The sequence below is a fragment of the Zophobas morio genome, unplaced genomic scaffold, assembly GCF_036711695.1.
Source record: "Zophobas morio isolate AGI-343-1 ecotype UQ-CSIRO unplaced genomic scaffold, CSIRO_AGI_Zmor_V1 ptg000049l, whole genome shotgun sequence".
NCBI lineage: Eukaryota > Metazoa > Arthropoda > Insecta > Coleoptera > Tenebrionidae > Zophobas > Zophobas morio.
This window is the reverse complement of record NW_026972154.1, coordinates 2,374,626-2,399,432: the sequence shown is the minus strand read 5'-3', so window position 1 is coordinate 2,399,432 and position 24,807 is coordinate 2,374,626. Positions and strand designations below refer to the sequence as shown.

The 24,807-nt window shown below is 29.8% G+C and overlaps 2 protein-coding genes across 4 annotated transcripts in view; both read left to right on the top strand.

Moving 5' to 3' along the window:
- LOC135142707 (putative fatty acyl-CoA reductase CG5065) overlaps positions 1-20,204 on the top strand; it is a 35,040-nt gene extending 14,836 nt beyond the window's left edge. Inside the window, exon 5 of one of the 2 annotated variants that reach the window (XM_064074458.1) lies at positions 20,146-20,204. In XM_064074458.1, coding sequence (XP_063930528.1) covers positions 20,146-20,204 — 59 coding nt within the window. Of the gene's footprint in view, positions 1-19,840; positions 19,975-20,145 lie in introns of those variants that run through there. The other variant, XM_064074459.1, reaches the window with a different exon arrangement.
- LOC135142706 (fatty acyl-CoA reductase wat-like) overlaps positions 20,156-24,807 on the top strand; it is a 32,210-nt gene continuing 27,558 nt past the window's right edge. Inside the window, exons 1-2 of one of the 2 annotated variants that reach the window (XM_064074454.1) lie at positions 20,156-20,247; positions 20,587-20,847. In XM_064074454.1, the coding sequence (XP_063930524.1) occupies positions 20,593-20,847 (255 nt within the window). In that variant the 5' untranslated portion in view covers positions 20,156-20,247; positions 20,587-20,592. Of the gene's footprint in view, positions 20,248-20,420; positions 20,504-20,586; positions 20,848-24,807 lie in introns of those variants that run through there. The other variant, XM_064074455.1, reaches the window with a different exon arrangement.

Genomic DNA, 24,807 nt, shown 5'->3' with positions numbered 1-24,807 from the left:
AAAATGGGTTGCAAACAACGCCCTTGAGTTTAATGGTACGGGTTGGCGTCGCCAACTGACAACGCTGGCCTGCATTTCATTTAGAATATAGCCGAAAGGAGGTGAATCTCTGCAAAAGCATTTTATTTTAGAAGTTTATTGTTAGTGATACTTAGTGGGTCGTATGAATAAATAGTGAGCAAAAGCATTTGCTCGAAATTTTTCTGAATAAATCCCAAAGAAACGTGTTTTTTTGGGCGAAATGAACAATTTTTTTAATTATTAGGTCTGTAATTTGTTACGGGTTCAGTGTGATAAAAGATTTATTAACAAATTCTGTTGCGATAAAAAAATAAATTCCAAAATTTTGGAGCATAAGCATCTGCTCACCTTTATGCATATGGCCCATTGTCTCTGCGTGTTAGTGAGTGTGCTGGGGCCGGTTTTGATTTTTGTGCATACAGTAAAGAATCCCCAAAATGCCTAAGGTAAAATCATCCATGAACGATAAAATCAAATTATGGTTAGGGAATAATTTAGACACTAATTTTCAATTTCCTTCTTCAACCAAAGACAATGAGGTATTCTGCAAACTGTGTGGAAAAGTTGTAAGTAAACATTTAAAATACTGAAGCTTGAATTATATTCACATTTTTGTTTCCTAGTTTAAGTGCGAAAAAAATCACACTTTGAACAACACTGCAATGGCGATGCACATAAAAAGAACGAGAATAAATCCAATAAACAGACTTTATTAAACATAAGCTTCGACCAGTGTTGGGCAGGATCTAGATACTTGTATCTAAATAAAGTATCTAGATACATTTTTGGGAATCTAGTATCTGTATCTAAATATAATCGAATTTAAGCACAAAATATCTGTATCTAGATACAAAATTAATGGCGCAGATAGAGATACATTTTTTTTTTTACTTTTTTTCAGTAGTTATTAGTTGAGTTATACTAGTAGTATTAATTATTAATACTTCATGTTGGTGATTTTGGTCACATAAACAAAAATAGAGGTAAGAGGTCCACTAATAGTGTGGTTTTAAATACTATAATTTCCTACATTGTAGCCTTCAGTATTTATACATCTTTAAATATAATCCTGAGGGGTAATAAATCTAAGCCATGGTAAGATGGTATTTTAAAAACCTTAAACCACAATTCACTATTCACTGCGTTTTATGCTTATCGGGGCAATGCATTTTATCTGTGTAGCAGAGCAACCCGGGTCCGGTAGGCCCGCTGGTTGTATTTGTGTTATTAAATAAGAGTAATTTTAATAGTAAAAATATTTGTTTAAGGTATGTTATTATTTTTAGAAAATAATAATTGCGTGTTACATAATGATTAATTTTTTCAATTAGCACAAATTAGTTCTGGAATCGACTAATCGAATGTTTAATACATACATTTATCTCGCATAAATCGCATATTTGTTAGTGTTTTATACCTTTATTTTTCAGACAAATGTAGCGTCTTTTCCTGTTGCCACATGTGTCATTTCTTCACTTTTTCATTGTTGGACCTAACGAGACGGGCGGGCATGGCAGGTCCGTTTTGCCCTAGAATGTGCCGATTATGTTTAAGTGTAAATCTTGGGCAATAAAATTAATATTTTTACAACCCTCGGTGGAATAATTTATCGTGATATATTCTCAGAAATCGTGAAACGGGATTAAAATAAAATGAGTTTCAACAAAAATCTGTAAATTTAAAGTTGCACTCTGGTGATTCCGGCCTGCCAGGCAGCCTTTGATCCTATAAGGGGTTTAAATACCTTTCTAAGAAATTGTACTTATTTTGCCTTAAACGGAACCAGCAATTCTTCCTAAAATGCATATATACCTGCCGCATCGTAAGCCGATATTGAAGAATAATAATTTATGACAGGTTGCCGACAACAGACCTTCAGCACAGAATAATCATTCTCGTATTCTTTTGAAATATGAATTTTAATGCTGGAGATAATAATTAGATATACTCAAACACAATTTGGACACTGTAGTATGGGAATAAAAACAAAAAAAATATTCTTTTTAAGCGTACGTAATAAATATTGCACAATTTGCGACACATCAAACAGCGAAGCGATGGCCTATTTGCAGGAAAAAAGGAAAGATTTTTCAGTCTTGAATAACTATGCTACAGTAAAATGTTTATTTTTTAAATTTAATACCACAATCCCTTCTTCTGCACCTGTGGAGCGGGTGTTTAGTAGCGGAAACCAAATTCTGACACCAAGAAGAAATAATTTAGGTGACAATACGTTCGAAATGTTTTTAATTTTAAAAAATTCATTAAACAATACATAAAAAATACATAAACATGTTTTCAGTTATTTTATTCGCCAAAGCTTCAAAAAGTATCTGTATCTAGATACATTTCGAAAAAATCGAAAACAATCTGTATCTAGATACTTTTAAAATTATCTCTCCCCAACACTGGCTACTAAGAAATAAATTGTTGAGTTTAACCCACGCTGATTTTAAACACCCATCCAACGTAACAATATTATTTATATTTAACACGTTAAATTGTTGGTTGCCTATCTTAAGTATACAATATAGGAAAAATAAAAATCACTCAACTGATGATATTTGTAATTTACTTAAAGTTTGTCCCTAAATACGAAACTACGTTTTAAGATATGTTTTGATACAGAAGCAAGAATTCGCTGATTTTCATGTTTAAATCATTATTTAGTGAGATTTTTTAAACAAATTTTTATATTTGTGATTAGTATTTTGTCACAATGATCATCCACTTTTTATATACTTTAGTTCAACGATGACAAAAGTCACATCATTGTTGGTAATAAATTATGGATTATGATATTATTATTCACGTTTTCACTTTTACTCTTTCCATTCTGTTCAAAATACAGCCTTGAGTACGTAACCCCAAGTGTTACCTACTATTGTTGAATGCTTATTCCGTATTAAAACTATTCAAAACTTATTTACCACTCCTGCATTTAATTATTTTTCTCTGGCCATTTCAGAGCAACATTTCTTGTCAACGAAAACCCTACTTAAAAACCAAGTACCATTACGACATCCACCACACTCTTTGCTAATAAGTTAATAACGTTGCTCTGACTTTTCCTCCACCACGTTACAAAAATTTCCTAAATCCTCTTTGTTTGTCGCATGTCTTTCTTTCTCTCTTAGTTTTTGCATATCCAGTCGCCACCATATGTGACTAAACTTGTTTTAATTAGAGTGTGGGCTAGATCTCAAACAAACCCACCAATAATATAAGATTTCATTAGGGTCCTAAATCACTCATGTTCACTTAGAATATGATGCAAAATGGACAAGGTTAAATGAAAATATCAGTTGAAAGTGTTGCAGAATATTTACAAAAGCTAAAGTCGTAAAATCCTCCAGTGTTGATGCGCTTTTGCAACCGATGTTGGTGTTTAATCGACGGAAAAAACCGCTGTCCGATGCACTAAAATAAAATACAACATTCTAAGTTTATTTCTACTACACTAGTGCATGTTGAGAGACGGTTTTATAATAGATAATAAAATGATTCTTCAGTGGCTTAATAGTCAGTAAATGGCAAAAATTAACTTCGCACGCACGTTATAAATTTTATTTTATTAGCAATAAAAATACTCGGGCTATTTTGTGCCAGTAAATCAAAGTTTGATGGCACCTTTATTGATACATTGAATTGATAAATCGCTGCCTCTGTAATAGGTTTTTGAATGTTACTAAATTTCAAGTACTGCCTCTCGCTTCCGTACTCATCAATGCAAATCAAGCTTGTTTATGTAATCAAATGTTTATTGTGTGTGTACTTTAATAAAAGGTTGTCAATAACTCTAACTCATTTTTTGGAGAAAGTGAACGTGTCGTGCTTCTACATATTTCATCATATGGCACTACAAGGTAAATTTACAAAATTAAAAGAAACTGTTCTAGTGAGTCAGTCGATCGATGTCATTGACTCTTCTAGGCGTCGACGAAGTACCGATTTTGTCATTCGTGCCCTTTAATTGTTGCTCGAATTTGTTTAAACAAAATATTTGCCAACTAGGTTGTAATTAGCGAATAGATGTGGAATGTGCTATTAATTCCATGTTACAATGTATCTATTGATAATACAGTGTGGACACAATACATACATATATACATTTTGAAAAGGTATTTCATAGTTCTTGTCAAGAATCAAAACTTCAGTGGGGTAAAGTCATGAATATTGAGTAACAGATTTACATAAGGTTGAATTTTTCCTGTGTCATTAAAAAGGAACAATTTTTTTGACATTTTATTTACAGATGTTTCAAGTGAGGGTTAAATGCTAATGTGACGTAGCCCCTAAGTAATCAGTTTTACTAGCTTCCTCAGGGAGAAAATAATTAATTTTAACATTAATCAAATGTGGTGTAAGGTGTCATCAGCGGACATTAAATTCACACATAAAAATAGCCTCCCGTTTCCGTCTTTCTGTGTCTGTCTGTCTAGCCGAACAATAGGACCAAAATTTATACTAGTAAATATTAATTCAATTTTATAAAATAAGATACTGAGATGTTTCTGAATCCGTGTTCAGTTTTTACTCTACACATCCAGATTTTTGAAAAAAAAAAAAATCAAAATTGTGTAACATTAAATTGCAAAATTTAACATCCAAACTGCAACACCAAATGCTCTAAAATTTTGCAAACGTTTTAGGGTTATCATAATTATGGTAAATCGTTAATCAAAATTTATTTGTTTATCCCCTTCCAAAAAATTAATGACGTCAACTTAAATTTGTGTAATGGAAAAACTCATCTAAAATGAACGCGCAGCATGCTTCTTTTCATTTACTTTTACAATTTTTGTTTCTTCAACTTTTCCAGTTCTTGATTTTTATTTTTCATTTTCCCGATTTTTTTATTTTCGTTTTCTCCATTTTACATTACAATGTTTGGTTTTTTCATTTCCTTTATTATTTCAATTTTTAATTTTTCAGTTCCTGCGATTTTACGATGTCTTTAATATTTTTATATTTCGATTTTACAAAACATATATAGTTTGATTTTCGTAATTTCTCGACTTTTTTATTAGAAAAGTAAAAAACTGAAAAAACGAAAAAGTGGAAAATCAAAAAACTGCAAATCGAAGAACTGAAGAAACGAGAAATTGAAACACTAAAAACGAAAAATCGAGAAACTTAAAAATCGAAAAGAATTGAAAACTTGATAAGAAGAAAAAAAAGAATCGAATCGAAAATTTGGAAAATCAAATTAAAATTGTAAAGTCGAAAAACTGTAACATTGAAAGATCGAGAAATTGAAAAGCCGATCAAACGAAAAAGTTTTAAAATCCAAAAATGAAAAAAAGATTCGAAAATCGTCAAATTTTGAAAGTGAAAAGTTTTTAAAATGATAGTTATTATTACATGTTTAAGACTGAAACTAGAAAAAGTGCAAAATCAGAAAAGAAAAATTGAAAAATCCAGAAAACGCAAAATTCAAAAATCTAAATTTTGGAAAATCAAAAGATTAAAAATTGAAAATTCCTGAAATTACAAACTGAAACGTTTTAAAATTGAAACATCGAAAAGTTGGAAAATCCAAAAACTGAAAAATTGTAAATTGTAAAAATAAAGAAAATAACAACGGAAAATTTGTAGAAATGAAAAATTGAAAAGTCGAATAATTGGTAAGTCTTGACATCCAAAAATTGAAAAACGGAAAAATTCTAAATTCTAAATTGAAAAAGAGATAAATTTTAAAAACGAAAACTCGACGAGTTGCAAATCGCAGGATTGAAGGAACAAAATAAATGAAAAATTGAAAAACCATAAACTGAAAAATTGCAAAAATTGAAAAAGAAAAACTCATAAAATCGGAACATCGAAAAATGGAAAAGTGTAAAAATAGAACAAACGGAAAACCGAAACGAAAAATTGCCAATCGGCAATTTGAAGAAATGAAAGATTACAGAATGGAAATATTGAAAGAACAAAAAATTAGAAAACCGAGACAATGAAAAATAGTATAACGGAAAAAATATAGAAAATGAAAAACCGAAACGAGAAATTACAATTCGAAAATTCGCAAAAATGAAAACTTAAAAAGTCAAAAACGAAAAAGTTAACATCTAAAAATTGAAAAATGGAAAAATTCTAAAATTGTAAAGTTGAGAAAGTGGAAAACTTTTCAAATTATTATTGTTACACCTTTAAAATGAAAACTAGAAAAATTGTAAATCAAAAATTGAAGAAACGAAAAATCAAAAAATTGAAAAGTTTCACACTGGAAAAAAGAAAAATTATTTAAATCAGAACATTTAAAAACCGAAAAACTAAAATAATAAAGTAAATAAAAAACCGAAACGAAAAAAAGCAAATCGAAAAATTGAAAACATCAAACAATTCAAAAATCGAAAAATTGCAAAATCTAAAAAGTGGAATACCCAAAAGTTGGGAAAGCGAAAAACGAAACAATTTTAAAAATGAAAAATTGAAAAATTACAAATTGAAGAATTGAAAAAAATCGAGAAAACAAAAAATTATAAAATCGGAACATGGAAAAATTAAAAAAATTGTTGAAATAAACAAAAAGAAAAGCGAAACGAAAAATTGCCAATAGAAAATTTAAAGAAATGAAAGATTACAGAATCGAAAATTTGAAAAATTAAAAATTGAAAACTCCAGAAATTATGAAATTGAAATATTGAAACATCGAATAATTGAACAAAATGAAGAACATGAAAAACCGAAACGATAAATTGTAAATCGAAAAATTGCAAAAATGAAAAATTGAAAAGTAAAAACAAATGAAAAAGTTGATATCCAAAAATGGAAAAATGAAAAAATCTATAATTGGAAATTTGAGAAAGAGAAAAACTTTTTAGATTATTATTATTATTACACATTTAAAACGAAGACTAGAAAAATTGTGAATCAAAAATTGAAAATCCGAAAAACTAAAAAATCTGAAAGTTGAAAAATCGAAAAATTGAAAAATTGAACATCGGAAAACAGAAAAATTATTATATCAGAACATTGAAAAACCGAAAAACTAAAATAAGAACAAAAAAAAATGAAAAATTGAAAAATTACAAATTGAAAAATTGAAAAAATTCAAATTGAAAAATCAAACAAATGTAAAAGTTCTAACATAAAAAAATTGAAAAATAGAAAAATTCTAAAATTGTAAAGTTGAAAAAGTGAAAAGTTTTTAAATTATTGTTATTACATATTTAAAATGAAAACTAGAAAAATTGTAAATCAAAAATTGATGAAACAAAAAATTGGAAAATAATGAAATTGAGAAATCTAAAATTGACAAATCGAAAAGTTGAAAATCCGAAAAATTGAAAAATGTAACTTTGGAAAAAAGAAAAATTATTAAATAAAAACCTTGAAAAACCGAAAAACTAAAATAATAAAGTATATAAAAAACTGAAACGAAGAAAAGGTAATAGAAAAATTGAAAATATTAGAAAAATTTCATAATCTAAAAAGTGAAACACCCAAAAGTTGGAAAAGTTGCAAATCGTAAGATTGAAGGAACAAAAAAAATGAAAAATTGAAAAATTACAAATTGAAAAATTAAAAAAAATCAAATTGAGAAAACAAAAAACTATAAAACGGGAACATCAAGAAATAGAAAAATTGTAAAAATAAAGAAAATGAAAAACGAAACAAAAAATTGCAAGTCAAAATTTTGAAGAAATGAAATATTACAGAATCGAAAAATTGAAAATTAAACATTGAACACTCGAGAAATTTTAAATCGAAAAATTGAAAAAACAAAAAATTATAAAATCGAAATATTGAAAAATCGAATAATTGAACAAAATGAAGAAGATGAGAAACCGAAAAGACAAATCGTAAATCGAAAAATTGCAAAAATGAAAAATTGGAAAGTCAAACAAATAAAAAACTTGACATCCAAAAATAGAAAAATGAAAAAATCTATAATTGGAAAGTTGAGAAAGAGAAAAACTTTTTACAATATTATTATTGCACATTTAAAATGAAAACTATAAAAATTGTAAATCAAAAATTGAAAATCCGAAAAACTAAAAAATCTGATAGTTGAAAGATCGAAAAATTGAAAAATTTAACATCGTGAAACAGAAAAATTATTAAATAAGAACATTGAAAAACCGAAAAACTAAAATAATAAAGTAAATAAAAAATCGAAATGAAAAAAAATTTTGAAAATAAAAACTCGACGAGTTGCAAATCGTAAGATTGAAGGAACAAAAAAACATGAAAAATTGAAAAATTACAAATTGAAAAATTGAAAAAATTCTAAAAATCAAGAAAATGAAAAACCGAAACGAAAAATAGCAAGTCTAAATTTTGAAGAAATGAAAGATTACAGAATCCAAAAATTGAAAAAACAAAAAATTATAAAATTGAAAAATCGACTAATTGAAAAAAATAAAGAAAATGAACAAAAGGATAAATTATAAATCGAAAATTTACAAAAATGAAAAATTGGAAAATCAAATAAATGAAAAAGTTCTAACATTCAAAAATTGAAAAATGGAAACATTCTAAAATTGTAAAGTTGAAAAAGTGAAAAAATTTTAATATTATTATTATTAGATATTTAAAATGAAAACTAGAAAAATTGTAAATCAAAAATTGATGAAACAAAAAATTGAAAAATAATGAAACTGAGAAATCTAAAATTGAAAACTCGAAAAACTAAAAAAATCGAAAACTTGAAAAACGTAACATTGGAAAAATCGAAAAACTAAAATAATAAATGAAATAACCGAAACGAAGAAACGGAAATCGAAAAATTGACTATTAAAAATTCAAATATCAAAAAATTTCATAATCTAAAAAGTGAAACATCCAAAAGTTTGAAAAGCGAAAAACTGAAAAATTTTGAAAATAAAAACTCGACGAGTTGCAAATCGTAAGATTGAAATATTGAAAAATCGAATAATTGAAAAAAATAAATGATAAATTGTAAATAGAAAAATTGACAAAATAAAAATTGAAAACTGGAAAAATGCGGATATGGTAGTTATAGAGTATTATCAGAAAACAAAAATCGCAAACATCCTTTATAATTTTATTTATGCATAAGAATTTTTGAAAGAAAATAACCAGAATAATTTGAATAAATTTATTAGAACAACCAAAAAACCTTCTATAGAATCAACTATTATATTATTAATTATGCATGTACACAGCGTCTGAAATTAAAACGTTCACTGAGAGCTAGAAAAAATAAAAACAATATAGCTGTGGACGTCCTTGGCAAAGAAATTTTTATAAAATAGTGCATAATCTGGAAAAATGACTGATATTTTTCCGATGATCATTAAAATTTTATTTTATATTTCCACTGAAAATATGTACTACGGGAAGGTGTTGAAAAGTAAATATACAGATTTTTTTTCACATTAACACTATTGTGTGCTAATGTTGGGACAATCACCTGTCTAAATAATTTTCAAAAATGTCAACGTTCGTTTTTTGCACCTCGAATAATTTTTGTCGTTTCCGTCAATACGATCTTTGCACCTTTGAAGGAACGTATTGAAATGAATACTACAATCACTCCAGAAACTTCGTCCGGTGTTCATTCGGAGTAAATTTTGTCTAAATGGGAAATTTTATTTCGGTGAATTTTGTGATCTCCGTAAAAATCATAACGAAGCACATAATATGAGAATATTTTTTTATTAAAACCTTTCTGATACAATTCTCATGTCGCCAGTAACGAAATTATTTATCAGTTGTGAATTTTTCCATATTTTTAGGCGTTTTTCCGAAACTGAACAAGTTTCCCAGAGGAAATTGTACGAAATTCAAGGTTGGAATTTGACTTGCAATACCTACATTGAATAAATTTTCAAAGGTGTCAATGTTTCCAGTTCATTGTCAACACTATTGTTTGCAGTGACATGAGCACGAAATGGAACACTTCAAGCATCCGTAAACAAAAAATTGATTGTTAGTTGTTTGAGGTATTTATTAAACTTTGCTTGTGATGTTTACTATGACCATTAATTATTATTGATGAGAATAAAACAAGCATCATAACGATTGTTTACGTTCCGAATTTTATAAACAGGTCTAAAAAGATTGGTCTGAAGTTACTTAGACCGAAGTTAATTCTTTTCTGAAGTCAAAATAAGTCCAGTTTCTTAATTTATAAAATTTGATTCTCTAAATTTTATTTTTTACGATAATTCCTATACAAATAGAAATAAGAATAGGAGTGGATATCCAGGGAGAGGTAAAGTAGAATGTTATGGTGTATGTTTCAAGTAAAAGTGTTTTAATAAATTTTGTAGTGAGGATAAATATTAATTATGTACGTGAGGTCAAAATTAGGATCTATTAATAAGTCACAAGTATAAATCAATCATACCCCATATTATAGACAGGATTTATCTAGCAAAATTTTGCTATGACGTCATCAAATTTTTGGTGGGAATTATTAGATTAAATTCGATTTTGTTTTTACCGTCTACATGGTATTCTTAAAAAATGTGTCTATAACTTAACAACATTCCGTGAAGTATTTTCAGAGATTTTCTGTCTACAAAATTCCCAACAGATGAATTAGACGGAAGACGAAAATGGAAGAAATTAGGTAACTATATGTCAAATAGTTACAACACTTCCCTAACTTACTACAATCGCGGCCATAGACAACTTGACATAACAGTGTTTTAGTTTTTTTTTAATATCATTACAATAATAACCTACCAAACAAAACAAATTAATTAAACCCTAAAATTTTTTGAAATTTGGAAATTTGTGTCAAAATGAAGAAATTGGCAATTTACCGTCACCAATATGTCTATTGACTTTTATAATATACAATGTAACACTGTCTCCAAAATTTCAGAAATATATTAATTTATTTAACATATTATTACAACGGAAATAATACTTCGTGCTTGGACGTATTTTTCAATAAAGGTGACGTCATAAGCTTTGTAGAAGAATGTGTGAATAAACACATTTTAGATTATATGCTGTAATTTCTTAATCAATGTTAGTGCCCATCAGAATTTCAAATTAACCCACTTGATGTAGTTTCTGAAATCAGTTTTCACTACACTTAAAGGGTTCATTAATTTCGAATATCTAATAAAATCACCAACATGTAGAAACAGAAACTTGTATTTTCATTTTCTACAAACTGTGATTACCTAGAAAATATTAATTTAATACAATCCATTAGATAGCAACGCTGTTTTGCGACGTCGCTAATTTGACTTGAAACTGACCCCTTTTTCACCCCTAATACGGCTGTTTGTTGATCACTAATTTTGATGAAATCATCAATAAAATAAATAGGTTTAGACTTAAAGCTTTTGAGATATACTGTCAAAAATATTATAAAAAACTAAATAAAATACTACCATATTGTTATTATTAATGAAAGGATATTTTCCGGACAAGACCTGTCTCTTTCTATCGAACTTTTCGTTCTTCTTGTCCCTAAATTCCTGAAGAAGTCCATTTTGAAAATGGGCGACACGTCTAAACTTTTTTCAGAATGCACATGATCCTAACCCGGAAAACATCTTTGATATTAATTTTTCGATTCCAAGTATGAAGCTTGACGTTTGGACTTTTAAATGCTTGGAACAGATTGTCAGAAATGTTGCATTCCGAACTTTTCGTTCTTTTTGTCCCTAAATTCCTGAAGAAGTCCATTTTGAAAGTGGGAGAAGCATCTAAACTCTTCAGGATTGACATCATCCAAACCAGAAAAACGTCTTTCTGATATTAAATTTTCGATTCCAAATATGAACCGTGAGGTTTAAACTTTGAATATTTGGGATATACTGTCAAAAATATTACAAAATCTGAATGAAATATTACTCTTTCTTCTTCAGAACTTTCCGTTCTTTTTGTCTTTAAATTCCTGAAGAAGTCCATTTTGAAAGTGGACGAAACGTCTAAACGCTTCTGGATTAACATGACCAAAACCCGGAAAAATCTTTTGGATATTAATGTGTCCATTCCAAATATGAACCTTGAGGTTTGGACTTTAAATATTTGGGACATGCTATCAAAAATGTTACAATATCTAAATGAAATATTACTCTTTCTTCTCGCGAGCTTTTCGTTCTTCTTGACCCTAAATTCCCGAAGAAGTCCATTTTGAAATTGGGCGAACAATAAACGATGTGAAGGTAAAATTCAACATAAGTAAAACATTACACACTAGAAAATTTGATGGTATATTTTCAATAGTTATTTACATACAGAAAATCTTCCTTTCTATATGTGGCCTCATCGTTCGAAGCGAAATCTTCAAAAAAAGAAGAATTTCCTTATCTTATAAGCAAACGTGTGGAAGTTTTGGCTTTGTTGGTAAGCAAAAATATTCTGAAGACGAAGAAATTATGTCTACTTAATCCAGTCATTCCAAATCAAAACCACATTACTTCTGTCAAAAAGTTGGTTTAAGGTCGTTTAGACAGAAATTCTCTCGCTCCTGAAGTACAGTCCAACAAATCCAGGTTATTCAAAAAATTTTAAAAATTTCGATTTTGCAAAATTGTATTAATTAAGAAAATAGAAGGCGGCTGGGCATAGCTAGTATGTCTTAAAATAAGATTGATTCTGGTAAATGATTGAACAATATTAAGACTAATCACTGGAATGAAGAGGGGGTGGGTGGGCGGGGCTAGTGCTTGCTGGTAAAGATTCTGTAGGAGAAAGTTAAACTTAACTCCGCCCACCCACCCGTTCTCTAATTTTTTTCTTCAGAAATAAAAAACTAATGTTATAGCAAATAAGTAGTATAACAAAAAAATTACGGTTAACGCTTTTTTTTTTACAGCCTACGTTCTATTAGTTTCCATTCTCACATTACAAAAGAAGATATAATTCAAGGTTTCAAACCATTGGGTTCTGCAGTTCCTGATTAAACCAATAAAATAAATTCACATTCATTAATTTTTTCAGTCACCTTGGATAAGCAAATCCAAAAAATATGAACGGAATGATAAACCAGAAGTTTATAAACTCATCATATTTTAGACATTTTAGATAGGAATTATTCAATAAAAAATTAAGGATCAACTAATAGAAAATGTTTCTTTGATATACTTATTTTCAAAATATAAACTTACTGAAATTCATTAGTTAGCTGATTGCTTCAATTTTGAATACCGTTAACATTTCGTGCTCCAGTTCATGTTGTTTTCTTGTGAAAATCGACGCGGATTCATAGATCACAACTACAGGATATTCCGAAATTTAAATAGCATTTACCTACAAAATTTGTGAGGTGACGTTATCAAATTGTTGGGGGGATCATCAGACAAATTTTGGTTAGCACTTTACCATCCACGCAATATTTATAAAACGTACATTAAATATGGCACATAGACGATAGTAACGCGGAAACGGGAGACCACCTAAGGGTCATAAATTGACGGCAAAACACGAAAGTAGCCATTCCTCAGCTTGTGCTCAGAAAATAAAAAACAGAATAAAGATTGTACATCTCATGTTTCATTAATTAAGATTATTTAAGCAGAAGTTACATCGCTCCTGAAGTACAGTCTAACAAATCCTGATTACTAGAAACATTTAAAACTGGAATTTGCGAAAATGTATTTATATATTTTATATTAACGCCTAAGCATATGACAAAAAATTATAGATAATACCAGTCACCAGTGTTGGGCAGTATCTAGATACTTGCATCTAAATAAAGTATCTAGATACATTTTTGGGTATCTAGTATCTGTATCTAGATAAAATCGAATTTTAGCACAAAATATCTGTATCTAGATACAAAATTAATGGCGCAGTAGTTATTAGTTGAGTTATACTAGTAGTAATTTTTGATACTTCATGTTGGTGATTTTGGTCACATAAACAAAAATAGAGGTAAGAAGTCCACTAATAGTGTTCTGTCACGGAAATTTTCATATTTTAAATACCATTATTTCCTACATTGCAGCCATCAGTACTTATACCTACATCTTTAAATATAATCCTGAGGGGTAATAAATCTAAGCCATGGTAAGATGGTATTTTAAAAACCATAAACCACAATTCACTATTCACTGCATTTTACGCTTATCGGGGCAATGCATTTTATCTGTGTACCTGAGCAACCTGGATCCGATAGGCCCGCTGGTTGTATTTGTGTTATTAAATAAGAGTAATTTTGATAGTAAAAATATTTGTTTAAGGTATGTTATTATTTTTAGAAAATAATAATTCCGTGTTACATAATGATTAATTTTTTCAATTAGCACAAATTAGTTCTGTAATCGACTAATCGAATGTTCAATACATATATTTCTCTCGCATAAATCGCATATTTGTTACTGTTTTATATCTTTATTTTTCAGACAAATGTAGCATCTTTTCCTGTTGCCACATGTGTCATTTCTTCACTTTTCATTGTTGGACCTAACGCGAGGCGGGCTTGGCAGGTCCGTTTTGCCCTAGAATGTGCCGATTATGTTTAAGTTTAAATCTTGGGCAATACAATTAATATTTTCACAACCCTCGGTAGAATAATTTATCGTGATATATTCTCAGAAATCGTGAAACGAGATTAAAATAAAATGAGTTTCAACAAAAATCTGAAAATTTAAAGTTTCACTCTGGTGATTCCGGCTTGCCAAGCAGTCTTTGATCCTATAAAGTGTTTAAATACCTTTCTAAGAAATTGTACTTATTTTGCCTTAAACGGAACCAGCAATTCTTCCTAAATTGTGTATACCTGCCGCACCGGGATAGACGATTACCGGACATGGTCATAAAAACATCGTAAGCCGATATTAAAGAATAATAATTTATAACAGGTTGCCGACAACAGACCTTCAGCACAGAATAATCATTTCCCGTATTCTTTTGAAATATTAATTTTAATGCTGGAGATAATTATTAGATAAACTCAAACACAATTTGGACGCTGTAGTATGGGAATAAAAACAAAAAAAATATTCTTTTTAAGCGTACGTAATAAATATTGCACAATTTGCGACACATCAAACAGCGAAGCGATGGCCTATTTGCAAGAAAAAAGAAAATATTTTGAGTCTTGAATAACTATGCTACAGTAAAATGTTTATTTTTTAAATTTAATACCACAATCCCTTCTTCTGCACCTGTGGAACGGATGTTTAGTAGCGGAGACCAAATTCTGACACCAAGAAGAAATAATTTAGGTGACAACACGTTCGAAATGTTGTTAATTTTAAAAAATTCATTAAATAATACATACAAAAATACATAAACATGTTTTCAGTTATTTTATTCGCCAAAGCTTCAAAAAGTATCTGTTTTCTTGTATCTGTATCTAGATACATTTCTAAAAAATCGAAAACAATCTGTATCTAGATACTTTTAAAAGTATCTGTCCCCAACACTGGTCATATCGTATCAGGGCCAGCACTGAAGTACGCAACGGTGGCATTAAATACATACATATATAAAACTGACATTTGATTGATTTTATCTCTTCAACACGAAAGAGAGGACCAGTTAATTAAGTAAGCATACTCGTTTCTTTTGCGCAAAAAGTATACCTAGATAATAGCAAGACACTAAAAGAACAAGCGAGTTTGACATTTGAGCTGTATAGAGCATAATTTCTGCTAAATGTTTGACAATTTAAATGTTGCTGAAGTGGGTGTTAATATTGCTGTTATCAGTGGTCTGAAGTTTCTCTTTACTTAATTGTGGTGAGTCCAGAGTTCTTTTTATTCTTTTTTGGCTCCTATAAAGAATAACCTTAACAATCCCTTTTTTACGCTCTTACCTTATAGTGTTGCACTATATATTTAGTTTTTCGCTCCTGGGTGCTCTGTAACAGAACCCTACCGTTCCCTATTTTTTACTGTGTTTGTCTTCTTACAACGTCGCTGCAAAGGGCACAAGCGTGAAGTGTGTATCCCTGTATTTTTTATTTTTTCCCGCTCCAATAATGACCGTTTGTATGTAAATGCTGTAATAAAGAATATCCTGCTGGCGAAGTGGTTACTTGTTTCATCTGTAAAATACTTTCAATAATAATAGTTGTGCGAACTTAAATGATAAAGACACTCGTGCCCTCAGATCTAAAAAGAATATAAACTGGACCTGCACTGCCTGTTCTAAGATTGATGTTGCTGGACAAATTGCCGGTCTTACTAGTGCCATTTAACAGCTTCAGAAACAAATGAGTGAGTTTTAAGTATTATTGTCCTCGCCTATTTGTAATAATGAATCATTGACTATGGATGATGTTCTTGGTGAATGATATTTTTAAACATTTAGATGTTAAAGTAGATACTGGCAAAATTGGGATTTTTAGATTAGGGAAAGATAGATCTGAAAATAAAATTCGACCTTAAAAGATAGTGTTAAATTCTAAGGATGAAGTGGGACTGATATTAAAGAAAAGCAAAAATCTAAAACTTTTGTGCGTAACCCCAAACTATTTATCAATGAAGATTTAATTGTGAGGCAACTGGGTTTGAAGAGAAAAATTATCACGGATTTTCATGATAGGAATTTATTTGTTCTTCTGTAGAATACGTATGGGGCTGTTAAAAAAAAGGGATAACCGTATTTTTTTGTTATACTATGTACTTTAAGATTTATTTCTTATTTCAGAAGAAACCAATGAAAGAAGGGGTGGGTGGGCGGGGCTAAGTTTAACTTTTCCTGCAGGGTCTTCTATTGGCAAGCAATTGCCTCGCCCATCTGCCTCCTCTTCATGACAACATTATTGTTTTATTAGAGTCTTAGGCAAATCTTTAAACTGTTGGTCAAAAAATCATGGTTATACCAAAATAACAAATACTTATAAATGTATAAAAATTATTATTTATTTTTACAATAGTGAACTTGTAACCTGACCAAACGATACCCAATATTTAAATCTAGTTAATTGTGACTTTGTTTTAAAATAGAATTCAAGTCGCATTTGTAAGTAAAGTAAATAAAATAAGTCAGTGAAATGGAGGAAGAAAAGGATTTAAGTTGATTACTACAAAAATTTACCATTTTAGACATGTTTTAAGTTTCTTGTTGCCGAAATAAGTCTACAGATGTTATTCAAAGAATACTATGTATATTAAGAAAAATTAAAGCCAAAGATTAAGCCCCGCCTAAGCCTGTCCTGCCATATTTTCTTACAAAACCATTTTAAATGTGTTTTAAGTATCTTAGAATAAAAAAAAATCATCACAATCGAGACCAGGCGGGTGAGCGGCGGCTCACATTTTGCCTTTTTGTTTTAATATGTGTAGACTTCTTCATGAAACTTAAAATATGTTTAAAATGAAAATTTGTCTAAGAAAATATCAAATTTGCAATTAGTCTCCATACCATAATTGTAAAATCCATATTTCCTTGCAAAAATGTAGCATTTTAACCATGTTTTAAGTTTCTTGTTATAAAAAGATGGCTATGTATATTAAGAAAAAAAAAGACAAAATATATGCCCCGCCCACCCGCCCTGTTTCAATTCTGACGATTTTTTTATTCGTCCAAGGGGCGGAGCCTAACTGCAAAATCCATACTTTCCTGCAAAATTTACCATTTTAAACATTTTTTAGGTACCTTTCTGTTGTGAAAAGAAGACTACACATATTAAGAAAAAAATGGCAAAATGTAAGCCCTTGTAGTTATAATACCTAATCTGTTTTTGAGACTAATAGCAATAAATTTTGAAACGTCGAGAACTATCTTTAACAATCCGTAAGTACTGACAGAAAGCTAGAGTGTTTTCAGGAATAATTATTAGAAATTATTAGAGTGGAAAAAACTGATCTTTGGTGTATTTCTAATAAAACCGTTGTCTATTTTGCGCTGAATATAATTCTCACAATACTTAAAACATAATTCTAATCTCAAATTCGCCATTTGATATTCTAAGTATTTTATTGTTGAAAAAAAAACTATATATACATATATAAATGTTACAAACAGAAAATCAACGGATAAGCCCCACCCACCCGCCCCATCTCAATTGTGATTAATTTTTTTATTCACTGTGAGACGGGGGACGTGGCTTAAATTATGAGATCATATGTCTCTACAAGATATTACCATATAACATATGTTTTAAGTATCGTGTTATTGAAAGAAAACTACACACACACTAAGAAAATAAAAATTAAGCCCCGCCCACCCGCCCCGGTCTCGATTGTGACGAACATTTTATTTGTCATGAGATCAAGGAGCGGAGCTTAGTTGCAAAGTCTATATGTCTGAGGAATTATCATATTGCAGAAAATAGACTATTTCGAGAAAAAATAAAGATTGAATATTCTTATTCTCTCAAAAGCAAAAGGAGATCGGAAGAAGACGAAAAAAACTATGCCTCAGATAGTTGTTGCAAAAAACCTGTAACTATCCCTTGTGTTAAATTTAAGAATTATCGCAAACTTGTAAAATCGAGTATTAAGATTGATCATGTTAATTATTTTGCAATGGTATCTAATTGTATTCGAGATGATCCAAAAAAACTGTGGTCCTTTATAAACAGTCTCAAAGGGGAAACGCGTATTCCAGGTTCTATGTTAAACATCAAGGGTGATGTGTGTATGAAAGAAAATGTGCTGTAAATTCTACATGTGAGCTGCTAGCTAATTCTAATGTTAATATCTGCATTGTTAAGGAATTCAGTAGTACTGAGGTGTTAGCGGTACCGCGTCAATTCGTCGCGCACAATTCGTCGCGCGACAATTGATCGCAAACAACTGATCGCCGCGTCAATTGGTCGCAGCGACAACTGGTCGCAACGACAATTGGTCGCAGTCACAATTCATCGCACCACAATTCGTCGCAAGTACAACTGGTCGCATGCGACAATTGATCACAGGCGAAAAATGATAGCGTTTATAGAGAAAATAAGTAATTTTTATGAATGAGGGAAATAAAATAAAGTGCTATATTCTCAAAAATTTCATTATTCCTAAAAAAGTGTCAAAATAAATACATACGAGTTTCATAAAAACAGTAACTATTAGGCTCATTTTCCACTAAACCAAAGTGCAAAAAAGTGAAAATATTGTAAAATAATTTTTTTAATGCTGATACATATTTCGTCGGTATGCTGCTGTAATGTTCATTTGGATTATTCGTCTTAAAATTAGACACTCAAGTAAGTGATTCATGCTTTTTTTCTCACAAGTTTAAAGTTTGCCAATTAAACGAGTGACAAAATAGCTTTCAAAACGTGTTACACACGTCTTTTTTTTTTAATAAAAAATGGCTTTAAAATTATTACAACTGTCAAATTAAAAATTTATAGATTTATCATAATCAATGAAATCGTGAAAAAACTCTCGTTACAGTTTTAAGTGAAAAAGTATTATTTTCATTACGTTTGATAGTTTAAAAAATTAAATATATATATTTTTTAATAAATTTGGTGCAAAGAAATTTGAATTTATATATTAACAATTAATCTTGGAGTTTACTGCATTCTTTGCAGACAATTTTTTGGTCACTACAAATTAGTTCTGGATTATCTTTAATCCATAATAAAACCAAAGATGTTTTTTCATTCAGAACTTTTTTGAACGCTCACACTGTTAATGAGGCGCTTGTAGATACGAAAGAATGAATAATTTATCTCATTCCCTTTGCTAAGTACCTACATACCAATCTCCACTTTTACGCCATTTGTGTAAACAAGATGGTAAAAAGATTAGTCTTGACCATGGAGCAAAGAATATACTCATACTGGAGGAAGTGCCAGACTTAAAATGATGGTTTCGAGCCTGAAAAATTTCTAAAGTGGCAGAAACATTAAACTCCAATTTTTGACATTTTTGAATAAAATAAATATTTCTTTTCAACCCAATTCCTCTAAAAAACCTCCACGGTTTCGAACCCATTCATCACTCTTTCATCACTTTTAATCCTTGAATGTTTATGCTTCCAGTTTCGTTACACTAGTTTCTCTTATCCTCCAACACCAAAACCACATCCATTTTTGTGTAAATCTTCACCTCTGAACCTTCTGCCAACGGCGACCCGGTTGTGACACCACTGGAAATTACGCAGCACCGACTAGCAACTCTTACGCAAAATTCGAAAAATTGTTCTTGAATTCGGCAGTCAAGGTTAATGTCCCCTAATACCTATGTAAAATTTGAACAATCGCTGATATTCCGATTCGAAGCAGTACTTACTGGAAGTGGGGTAAACTTGCATAAGTTAAGTCTTATACTGAACTTGCAATGTCAGTTACAGGCATTCGACACCTTTACACACGCCGAGCTCGGAAAGTGAACGTGGTTCTGTGAATACGCTCTGCGGGTACTGATCAAAGGAAGACGATTATTCAAGGTAAGAGAAAAGTTCGTGGGATTTTCGGTTGTTTACAAATATTTTTTTAACGTGGAATCGGAGATAAAAATTAGGCGAAAGCTCTATCTGGTGTAGGGTAGGTGGTACCGTAAATTAGTGTCGGTACCACTAAAACTCCCCACCGATGTAAAAGTAGTACTTTACAAAATCCTGTTCTCCTCAGTCTCCACCACTAACAATAACCAACAACTATCACACACTGAAGTCCTTCTCTTAGAGCAACTATCTATTCAAAGTACGACCACTACACAATTAAAACTAAAGCTGCGACGTCGTCCTCCACCACGAAAGTAAACCACACAAATTCGTTCCTTGCAGGCCACCATGTACGAAACCCCACAACGTGAAGGCGGCGACATCACCGCCGCCGACATGGTCGTACCGGAAGAACCCAGCGAAATAGCGAAATTTTACGCCAACTCTACGATTTTTCTGACTGGTGCCACCGGTTACCTCGGGAAAATGTGCATGGAAAAGCTCCTGAGGGAGTGTTACGATTTGAAGAAAATCTATGTGATGGTACGACCGAAAAAAGGCAAGGATGTGCAAACCAGATTCGAGGAGATTTTCGATGGTCCGGTGAGTAGTTATGAATGGAAATAGCTGCCTGACTAGATTTAGAGTGCGTAAATTTTTTGTGACAGTTTTTTTTACATCTTGTCTAAAAATACATTGCGTGTTTGTGTGCGTGTCATAAGTTTCGTCATAGCGTTGCGACAGAACGTTGGCGTTAATTGGGTGAAGATCATTGAATATTGGTAATTTTTTTGGTAGAGGATGAGTGAAAATTTGGAAGGTTAGAAAATTGACGAAATGTTTGATGCGACTGTGACTGAGCAGTGTAATTATCTCGTAATGATTTGCTAATTAAAGGGGATTGCGATAATTAAAATTGACGGGTCTGGAAAATTAAAAACAAACAATGTTATTTGGAGTTTGTGTTATAATTTCCGGAGTGCGTGAGCTATGAAAACTGTAAATTTAGATTTTATACGGAGTGAGATCAGCAATTAATACAATCTGTATATTAATATGATAATTTGAAATATCCTTATTAAATTTTTTTCAACAAGTCTGTTGTTATTAAATTAATGATTTTAATTCAAAATGGTTAACATTTTCCCATAAAACCAAACCTTGAATTTAATCAAATACTTATAGTGCGATAGAAAACATTTTGATTTAAAGCTGACTATAAACAAAAGTTTCAAAATTTTCGTAATTTTCATAGTCGTAATCCTTTGAGAACACATATTTTCCGTTTTTAGCTTGTTTTTAAATTCTTATAAAGTTCTCTGGCTATAAAAAATTAAAAAATGAGATTATGTATATCGTTCCTGAATTACTATTTAAATCTCATTTTCAATTACAATTTTTAATTGTAGAACGTTCATCCCCGTATTTTTTTTAAATGGTACTTCCCAAATTTGCGGGATGTAAAATTTAAAAAGATCAAGTTTTTTCGGAGAATGCACCAAAAACCATTTTAAATTTTTATATAAAGTGCTTAAGATCAGGTGTTTCTAATTCAAAATGATTAACACTTTTGCATTAGATCAAATCTTGAATATAATCAAATACTAATAGTGCGATCGAAAATATTTTGATTTAAGGTTGGCTATAATTAAAAGTTCTGAAATTTTCGTAATTTTCATCACTCTTAATCCTTTTGAGAACACGTATTTTCCGTTTTTAGCTTGTTTTTCATAAATTTGAATAAACTTTCCTGTCTCTTAACAAATTCAAAAATGAAATTATGCATATATCGTTTCTGAATTACTACTTAAATTTCATTTACATATTTAGATGACTTCGTTATCAATTACAATTTTCAATTGTAGTCAGAAGTTTCAAAGTTTTTTAAATTATAATAGCGTGTTACCAAAAATTTATTTTTTACGGAATCAAAAGTTAAAAGAGGTCAAGTTTCCTCTGAAATTCTATGCAATCATTTTTTTATAACATAATTTAAACTATTTAAATCATGAACATCATTGAACCTCGGATTCAACCAAAGATCAACAGTGCGATAGAAACAGCTTGATTTAAAGTTGGCTGTATTTAAAATTTTCAAAATTTTTGATCACAATAATTTCAAAGGTAAAATTTTCTGGGAGATACTGTGAAATCCATTTTAATTTTTTGTATAAAGTTCTGAAGTCTTTCTAATTCAAAATGGAACAATAGAATCATAAAAAAAATCAGTCATCTTTTTTTATTACCATTTAAACTTTTTTAAATAGTGTTTCCGGAAATTTGCCATTCATGGAGCGTAATATCTAAAGAGGTCAAGTATTCTCTGAAATGTTATCAAATCATTTTTTTTATAATGTACTTAATTAAAACCAAAATCATCATCACCATTAAATATCGGATTCAACCAAAGCTAAATAGTGCGATCGAAAACATTTTGAGTTGAAGTTGGCAGTGGGTAAAAATTTCAAAATTTTCGGACCTTTGATCTTAGTATTTTCAAAGGATATTTCCCACATTTTTAGGACGTAAAATTTAAAAAGGTTAAGATTTCTCTGAGACTGTGACCTCCGCTCTAATATTTTGTATTAAATGCTTTAGACAAATATGTTTCTAATTCAAAATAATTAACATTTTTCGATAAGATCAAACTTAGGATTTAAACAAATACAAATAATGCTAGGAAAACATTTTGATCTAAAGCTGGCTGTACTCAAAAAAATCATAATTTTCACAATTTTGATCACTCGAAATCCTTTTAAGAACACGTATTTTCTGTTTCTAGCTTGTTTTTAAATTTTTATAAATTTTCCTGGTTCTAACAAATTCAGAAATGAGAATATGTAGATCGTTTCGCAATTACTATTTAAATTCCATTTAAATATTTAATTGACCTCGTTTCAATTTTCAATTGTAATAAGAATCTTCAAAGGTTTTCAAATAGCGTGTTCCTGAAAATTTATCATTTGCGGAATGCAAAGTTAAAAGAGGTCAAGTTTCCAGTGAAATTCTATGAAATCATTTTTTTTTACATAATTAAAAGCAAAATCATGAACATTATTAAACCTCGATTCAAACAAAGATCAACAGTGCGATAGAAAGATCTTGATTTAGAGTTGGTTGTAGTTAAAAATTTCAAAATTTATAGAACTTTGATCTCAATATTTTTAAAGGTAAAGTTTTCTGGAAGATTCTGTGAAAACTATTTAAATTTTTTGTATAAAGTGCTTAAGAATTTCTGATTCAAATTGGAAAAAAAGGATCATAAAATTAATCGGGTATCTTTTGTAATTACTATTTAAATTTTTCAAAGTTTTTTAAATAGTGTTCCCGAAAATTCAGCATTTGTGGAGCGTAGGAATGAAACAGGTCAAGTTTCCTCTGAAATTCTATGAAAACATTTTTTATGTATATATAATTAAAAACAAAATCTTGAACATCGTTAAACGTCGATTCAAACAAAGATGAACAGGGCGATAGAAAAATCTTGATTTAAAGTTAGCTGTAGTTAAAAATTTAAAAACTTTCAGACTTTTAATCTCAGTATTTTCAAAGGATATTTCCCACATTTTCGGAACGTAAAATTTAAAGAGTTCAGGTTTTCTAAATTTTTCTCTGAGACTGTGATAGCCGTTTTAATAAGGGATTTTGTATTAAATGCTTTAGACGAATGTGTTTCTAATTCAAAATAATTAACATTTTTCCATAACATCAAATTGGATTAAACCTTGGATTTAAACAAATACAAATAATGCTGTGGAAAACATTTTGATTTAAAGTTGGCTGTACTTAAAAGTTTCATAACTTTCACAATTTTGATCACTCGAAATCCTTTTAAGAACACGTATTTTCCGTTTTTAGCTTGTTTTTAAATTCTTATAAATTTTCCTGGCTCTAACAAACTCAGAAATGAGAATATGTAGACCGTTCCGGAATTACTATTTAAATATCATTTAAATCTTTAAATGACCTCGTTTCAATTTTCAATTGTAATCAGAATTTTCAAAGATTTTTAAATAGCGTGTTCCTGAAAATTTATGATTTGCGGAATGCAAAGTTAAAAGAGGTCAAGTTTCCACTGAAATTCTATGAACTCATTTTTTTTACGTAATTAAAAGCAAAATCATGAACATTATTAAACCGCGATTAAACCAAAGATCAACAGTGCGATAGAAAAATCTTGATTTAGAGTTGGCTGTAGTTAAAAATTTCAAAATTTTCAGAACTTTAATCTCAATATTTTTAAAGGTAAAGTTTTCTAGAAGATTCTGTGAAAACCATTTTAATTTTTTGTATGAAGTACTTAAGAATTTCTTATTTAATTTGGAAAAAGAGGATCATAATTAAGATCAAAATCATCACCATCAAACCTCGGGTTCAACCAAAGATAAATAGTGCAGTCAAAAACATCTTGTGCTGAAGTTGGCTGTGGTTAAAAATTTCAAAATTTTCAGACCTCTGACCTCAGTATTTCTCCCATTTTCGAGACGTAAAATTTAAAGAGGTCAAGTTTTCTCTGAGTTTCAAATTCAAGAAATTCAAAAATTCGTTCTTGAAATTATAACT